This window comes from Dufourea novaeangliae, unplaced genomic scaffold, assembly GCF_001272555.1.
Source record: "Dufourea novaeangliae isolate 0120121106 unplaced genomic scaffold, ASM127255v1 scaffold175, whole genome shotgun sequence".
Lineage (NCBI taxonomy): Eukaryota > Metazoa > Arthropoda > Insecta > Hymenoptera > Halictidae > Dufourea > Dufourea novaeangliae.
Genome location: NW_015374053.1, coordinates 1005650 through 1013350, shown reverse-complemented (window position 1 = coordinate 1013350; position 7701 = coordinate 1005650). Strand labels below are relative to the sequence as shown.

Genomic DNA, 7701 nt, shown 5'->3' with positions numbered 1-7701 from the left:
ATTGCGTAGTTTAATTCACTGTATATACTTCCCGGAAGAATTCTCGTTCGATCTTTGCACAATAAATAAAAAAATCGCGATCATGCTTACGGCGAGACGTAATAGAAACACGATAAAATAAAAATATATAGTAGATGATCACCTATTTGTTACACATATTACCGTTTTTTACCAATTTTCCGGAGTGTTGCTACTGCCATGGTGTCAGGGGGCACGTCCTTTCCAACCGGTGCTCTGAAACAGAGAATAAACGCGTTTAAACCAAGCAATTACATTAAATTACAATTTCGCTACAAATAAATAACTATTGTACTCGAGGTGTGCCGTGAAAGATTGTAAATGGAATCAGAAATGCGTAAATACTACAGCGTAAATGAAGAAAATCGTGAAAACCGATCACTTTGTCCCGTAATATCGAATTAATTTACGATAATTTACTCGAAATTGAATAAATATTAAACGAAAGTAACGATAAAGAAATAACGAAGGCACTAATAGTTTGTACGAATGATTAGATGTGAAAAGTAAAGATCACGTACACTTCGATGGGAGCGAATTCACTTCACGTCTTGTCACTTCAACTTGTGCGAGACGAATGACCCTTAGGACGTCTTTGACTGCTCGGGATGTGTTGATTCGGCTATCTTAGGGGCATCGTTATTGGAGGTTCGGTGGGTGGGGGTAGCTGTCCTCCCCGCCCCACTTCAATTTCTAGTTTAACGAAATAGAATATTCAGTACCATATTACACGCCGTACGACTTTTTTTTGCGTATACCTTCGGTTAGCTCAACGAGCATTGACCCACCTCGAACAGAATAACAGACGCACAAGGACGATTTCTCAGAAATTTCATTTCGCAGCACACTGATGGTTATAAACAATGTCAGAGCCATATGTTTCGTGCCTTTGTTTGACCATTTTTCGAAAACTTACATTCCAATGTACCCTACGACTAATGAATGAATTGAACCGCGTACAACTAACGCCGTTATGTATTGGGCGTACGTAGGTATTTACGTTATTACGCAACAGCTAGTTTCTATGTCACGTTGGTTCTTGTTGAATTGTTTTTACCGGCTTGAACGACGTTCCTCCTTGAACGACCCAAACACCAGATGGTACGGCCAGGTACGCAACGTCACTATCGCGTTGGACCGACGGAAAGACTCTCACTCGCACACCACTCCCCATAGACCACTGAAATTCTTCGGCACGCAGATCTTGAATAAAGCCTAGGGTCTTCAATAAATACATACATACAATTAAATGCGATTTTAACAGTGTTCTGGTCGTTTATTGTTATTTTCAATGACAGGGGATTAATCTACATTGTTTCAGCTTCAAACTGAATGCCTGGTCAAGACGCGAGTTGTCAGCATACGCCTTATCTTGCAACGGAAACGCACAGACCGATCGTCGCGAGCGAGACCAATTAATAGATCGAGAACACGACAATACATACAGAAGTTTTCCCAGTTATGCATCCAGGATAAGATTTTCGCGCGATACGGATAAAAATCAGCAGACTACAGTCTCGACATGCTGTACAAATGGTTTCTCGTCTTTACATTCATCTCTGTTCCTCTTTTCCCTTCCATTTCTGCCCGTTTTAACCGATTCAACAACAAAAGCCTACTTTCGTCGTTCACCAAATTTTCGCATATACATATACGCTCGTACACAGGAATATCGACGAAACGGTAGCAAAGGGTGAAACGATTGACACAATCTTCCAAACAATTCGAAACAAAAACAACAATAGTTGGTGCTAATATTTGTATTGTACGTATAACGATCGAAGTTGTTTCGCGTGTTGTCACCCCGTAAGAAGTTTAAAGCATCCTCGTGACCAGTCCTGCACTACGTTCGACAAGCAAATTCGTCTGAATTCTCTAAACCGTCCCCTTTACTTCGGGTGGTCGGTACAATTTCTGGAGGACCAGCACGGGAATACGTTTCTCCGCGAGATTCTTGGTCCCAGGAAGTTCCAAAGGTGCTTCAACGTTCACCACGGAATCCGGTCGTTCGGGTACAATCGACTGGTGTCCCTGGTCAAGCAGCTTCGTCGGGGGAACCGCTTTCTCGTTCAGATTCTCCGAGCCGGGTAGCTGCGAGTAGACCATCTCCGATTGTTTCTCTTGATTCGGATCGACCCAGGGCGTCGCTGGAATCGCCAGAGCCCCGCAGACTCCGAATACAAGCACGACGATCTGTAAATGATTCGTGAACGTTGAATGTACTCCTCCACGAAAACACAGAACCACCCCTCGCGAGATTATATAATAAGTATGGTAAGGTACATATATACCTTAACTCGCCTTACACGAACGTTCTTGCGTCGACGATTGCGTGTCACGTGCCAATCGTGCACGCAAAAGGCGTCAATGATAATCGAATTTCGCGCCACATTGGTCCCGTTCGTTCGTCGACGTTTGAACGTTCGTGTGTAGCCGGTTCTTACCTTGATCATGTTCGCTCCAAGAACCGCGATCGACTGATCCCCGATCGGATAGCTCGTCGCCGCTTTTATACGAACGTGTGTCTGTTACGCGTGCCACGGAGATGCAGCGATGAATACCATCGTTTTACGACGACCAACGAAAAGGAGGGATCGGGGGCAACGCCCGGGGGCAACGTTCGTCGCCGCGTCGATTCTTTTTTTTTCTTTCTTTCGATATCATAACGCCTCGCCATCGTGTATCGCCGATATCTCTGGGATCGGGGCAGGATTCTCGACGGAGATCGTTATTATTTATTGCGACGAAGTTCGCGTTAGGCGTGCCAAACACCACCCGTCGATACGGACACACATCGTTCGGTTCTTTGGCGGTAATCTGTTGACTGGAAAATGTGAAAAGGAAACGGAGAGGGGAGAGGGAGCGTTTCGTCCTGCGCCTGCTAGTGGACTCGTCAGTAAGGCTACCTAGCAGACCCTGCCTTAGACACGGGGATATACGATGGTCGGTTAAGGACGTATATATACGAACGAGGAAGGCTTCAGGTAGTTGCGGGAAAGGTGTCAACTAGGTAGACCTCTGATGGCGAATCTAGGAAGGAAGGTAGTGCCGCCGCAGTTCGTTTGCGCGGGGAGGGTAAAATCGGCGCCAAAGTCGCGGCGACCGTAAGAAATGCAAATATCTCTCTACCGAATACGTAAATATTATCGTAACGAGAGGCAGCTAAACGAACCGTTAGGCTCTTGGACGTGTAGGTACCCGCGGTTCGAGTCTATTTATCCAAAGAGTAGTTCTAGAACCAGAACGATATCGCCGATCGCGGAAATCGCGTTTGCCCTTTTTTGTACTTCGATAAAAAAAAAACGGACGCGAAACGCCAGGGGACCCGATTCGACGACTCGGATTCGTACAAACCGGCGACGATGTCGAATCTACGGGCGCCCACGCGGTTTCTTTTTTCGGACGAACCGGCTTTCGCCATTTACGGCGTACACACCGCGTACGATGATTCCACGGATCGCTGGATCTCCTCGGGACGACATATCCTGCGAAGAACATCGCCGATCGCGTCGAGAAACGAAGCCACGATGCGGTCATCGGAGTGCGTGACGTCATTTAACCCTCTTCCACTCGATTACCGGCTATTATAAGCGAGAGTCGTATACCCCGTAGACGAGTCACCACCGTGAAATTGACGTCACCCCGTCGTCTATGCACCTTGACTTTTTCCTCTGATTACGCGCGACAGGGACCCCCCGTTTCTTCCACCGTGTCGACCATAGGAAGCGGAAAATGCAATTGACGCGTCGCACGATCCGCGCTCTCTCTCTCTCTCTCTTTTTCTCCCCTCTCTGGCTCTCGGAATTATGTAAAAATAACGATTCTCTCTTTCTTCGGGTCATTATCCGTAGCTACCGTTAGAAATAATTGCGGCCGCCCACCTGATTCCTACATCGATCCGTTCGTTGTCGTCAACGATCGCACAATGGAACAGATGGGCATTCTAGGTGAAAACAAATCCTAGGTCATTTTATGTAATTTATATGACTCTTGAATAGCATGTTTAACTAAGGACTATACTAAATAATATACAAAATACGTACTTGTACGAATATTCTACATTACAGTTAAATGGCTACGTACGAATAATAGCGAAGATATTTGAATTTGAATGAAAATATTTTAATAATATATGAAATACGTGCTTGTACGAATATTCTACAATACAGTTATATGCCTACGTACGAATAATGGCGAAGATATTGCAATTCGAATGAAAATATTTTAATAATATATAAAATACGTGCTTGTACGAATATTCTACATTACAGTTAAATGCCTACCTACGAATAATAGCGAAGATATTTGAATTTGAATGAAAATATTTTAATAATATATAAAATACGTACTTGTACGAATATTCTACATTAAAGTTAAATGGCTACGTACGAATAATGGCGAAGATATTGCAATTCGAATGAAAATATTTTAATAATATATAAAATACGTGCTTGTACGAATATTCTACATTAAAGTTAAATGGCTACGTACGAATAATAGCGAAGATATTTGAATGAAATGTTTTAGGTACAGAGAAAACCGTAAGGGTATGTTGTTACCAGTTGGAATTTCTATGCATTACTATTGCATACCATGAATACCTTCTTACTAGCCTGGAGAATCATCTCCGAGTGCAAAGGAATCACAGAAAATATCTGTCGATCGACGTGATTTATTTCCACCTAGAATGCCTCAATCCGTTTCACAGTGGATCGTTACGGCGACAAACAATTTCAAACGCGACCTTTTCCGCGACTGAGGTCGCTTGCTCGCGATTCTCGACGGGCCCGATAACGATCAGTAGATACTCGTGCGTCAGTAACGACCGAATCCCAGACCGCACGAGGCGCGCGTGAAATCGGTTTCTTTCCGGGGTTGTCTACAAATTAAATCGTTCTGTTCACGAAAAATTATCCGCGATTTCGACACGCGTCTCACGCTCGCGTAGTTTCCCGTTTTCCCGTCCCTCTTGAAAAACAGAGAAGCCCGAAAATACACACGGTTTGACGTAAAACGGGAGTATCAAAGTAAGCAAGCAAAATCGACCTTACATCTGTTTCTTTTTCGCGTTCTGTACCACACGGAAAAGCTCGGTGTTGTAGCCCCCGTTGGTTGACTTCGTTCCTCGTGTACCGTGGACTTCGTATCTCGCGATTGCGAGAATAATTTACACGTTTCACGGGTGAGCTCTGATTCGAACGCCAACGGATTCCGTTAAACCAACGGGCGGTCCCCCGAATCTACACGATCTTTCGCAACTCCAATGAAAACAAAGAATCCAGCCCTTTTCTATTTTGAAAATTTTCCTTCCATCCCTGCTTCTCCCACCAGCTTGGTTCTGCCTCGAATTAAATGAACCGCAAAGGGCTTCCAGGACGATCTGCCCTCTCGTTCGACACGGTGGACGGTCTTCTGGACATCGATCAAATACTGGAGACCGACCCGTGGAAACAGATCGACGATTTCGTGCAGCATAACTTCATGCAGGACATCCTGAACGAGTTCGACGAGAAACTGACGCTCGACCCGAAACACGCGCCCCCAGGTAAGCATGCCGCGCGATTCCCTCGGGACGATTCTACTAATGGAATTTTTTCCTTTGGTGTTCCACGCGTTAGACGGCAAGAAAACCACGAAACAAGAGGGAGCGATGCAATCGTCGAAGGAGACTCGCGCGAAGAAGTTTGATAAATCGAAGCGGGAGAACTCGAAGGGAAATGATCATAAGGGTGGTAATACGGTGAATACGAGTGGAAGGACGAGGGAGAAAACAGAGAAATCGAGATATCGAAAACGAAAACTTTATAATGGAAATCACAATGTTACGAAATCACCCAGGAAATTACAAATTAAGAAGGACGCCTCGAATGTCATCGCAGACGCAAACACGGCTACGATGCTCTCCAACGGTGAGAATAAGGTCCTTGGAACGAACAACGAGACTTTGATCGTGGGAAAGGTGACCATCGGAACGGAAAGAATAGGCGAAACCACGATGGAAACATCACAGGACGATAACAGCCGTCTCTCGTTCGAAATGAGCACTCCTAGACACGACTCTCCGCGAATCTGTAAATCCGCGGAGAAAACAGAGACCGTTGCGAAGTCTGAGGAATCGGAGAAGAAACATTTTCCTACCAGTAACGAGTGCCCGAACGCGTCCAAGGTTCGCCCGAGGAACATTTTGGACAACAACCGTGCCGAGTTGAAGGATGAAAAGAATATAACGAACGAGTCATCGGCGAAATCGAAACACGTGGACAGGAAAAAGGAAAAGGGAAATGTTCAGAAAACTGATAAGGAAGAAAAAGGAATCAAAAACGGTGCGACTAGGCGATCGAAAGAGAGTAGAACGGCGTCGAAACACAGGAAATGCGAAAGTAAACCTCCGAAGAAGACAGGTAAAAACGCAGTCTATTTTAATCGGTCTGTAACGAAGTGAAAATTATGTATCGTGTTTTGTATGTATAATTCACAGCTCGGAAAATGAAGCTGAAACGAACGGAGAAGAAATCACAACGATACGAGAAGCAGGTGATACGAGGCATTGAAAAGTTCGGGAAGCGAATAGCGAACATGGCGACGAAAATCGGTTATTTGTCAGGTAGTTCCTCGAGTATTACGACGAATAAACGCGAGCGACGAATGCATTCCGTGTTTCTTTTTCAGGAGATGATTCCAGCTCAGACTCCGACGCATCCTCGTCCGATTGTTGTTGCAACTGTTCCGACTGTTATTCCTCCTCCGAATGCACCTGTTATGACTGTGATGTCTCCTTCGAGTCCGCTCGCAAGATTTGTTGCGACTCTTGCGACACCTTCGATTCCTCTTCCAGCAGTTGGTCCGACTTTTCCTCCTCCTTCGATTCCTCTTCCTGCCTTTGTTCCGGTTGTTGTTCCTGTTCCGATTCTTGCTCGTGCAGCTGCTGTTCTTACGACGACATCAGCGAGATCGACGAGTACTCGGAATTCACGTTGTGTTCGTCTTCGGATTACGACAATTGATCTTCCTCGAGGGCGTCTCGTTTCGCTCAACTTAACTTGTTACTTGAACTTGTTAAGGTACTTGTTACTTAAAAACTTAACTAGATTTTTAAGAACCCATAATATTTATACGCGCGTGTGACGCTGTGCGTTCATTTTTACATTGTTACAAGGTTTGATGGAAACTTAACGGAGAACTGTGAATTATTTATTGTATGGATGAATTGACGGAGTTGTGAATAAAGAAAGTACCCAGAGTCCCAAGAAGCTTTTCGACCATGATATTTCAAGCCCAAGCTTTTCTGTTCGTATTGTGTAACGTAGATGTGATATCAATGATAATACTGAAATAATTTTGAATTAGGAAGATCGAGGGAATCGTCAGGAATCCTCGGAATCAGGGACGATCGCTTCGTCGGTGGCTGGTGACGCCGATAAACGAAGTGTCCCCAAACGAAACGAAACAGTTACACGACAAATCGTTTTGCTTCCATCGCGACCGTTTTCTCTATTTATATCATCGATATCACCCGTCGTTGCACCAGTATGTACGGATCCATCCCTATGAACGTCGTATACTTGACACACATTTTAAAAATACTTTCTGGTATAAATTAAATTCCGTCTCCAGATATAAGCGTTATTTGGCCATTGTGTCCGTGGTCATCCTAACCCGGATCTCTCATCGATTCTGTACTCT

At 44.7% G+C, this 7701-nt stretch overlaps 2 protein-coding genes across 5 annotated transcripts; one reads left to right on the top strand and one right to left on the bottom strand.

Moving 5' to 3' along the window:
• Positions 1-1507: 1507 nt before the first annotated feature.
• LOC107189966 lies at positions 1508-2511 on the bottom strand. The gene is made up of 2 exons (XM_015578665.1): positions 2463-2511; positions 1508-2211 (listed from the first exon to the last, which is right to left on the bottom strand). Exons 1-2 carry the CDS (start codon positions 2469-2471, stop codon positions 1894-1896), a joined length of 327 nt encoding a protein of 108 aa, XP_015434151.1. The 5' UTR covers positions 2472-2511; the 3' UTR covers positions 1508-1893.
• Positions 2512-4842: 2331 nt separating this feature from the next.
• Positions 4843-7260, top strand: LOC107189922 (suppressor protein SRP40-like). 4 transcript variants are annotated; one of them, XM_015578614.1, is made up of 5 exons: positions 4843-5045; positions 5393-5563; positions 5637-6419; positions 6497-6622; positions 6688-7260. In XM_015578614.1, exons 2-5 carry the CDS (start codon positions 5500-5502, stop codon positions 7020-7022), a joined length of 1308 nt encoding a protein of 435 aa, XP_015434100.1. In that variant the 5' UTR covers positions 4843-5045; positions 5393-5499; the 3' UTR covers positions 7023-7260. The 4 variants fall into 4 exon arrangements, with proteins under 4 accessions (XP_015434100.1, XP_015434099.1, XP_015434098.1 ...); XM_015578613.1 differs by having other exon boundaries at positions 5384-5563; XM_015578612.1 differs by having other exon boundaries at positions 5350-5563.
• Positions 7261-7701: the final 441 nt, after the last annotated feature.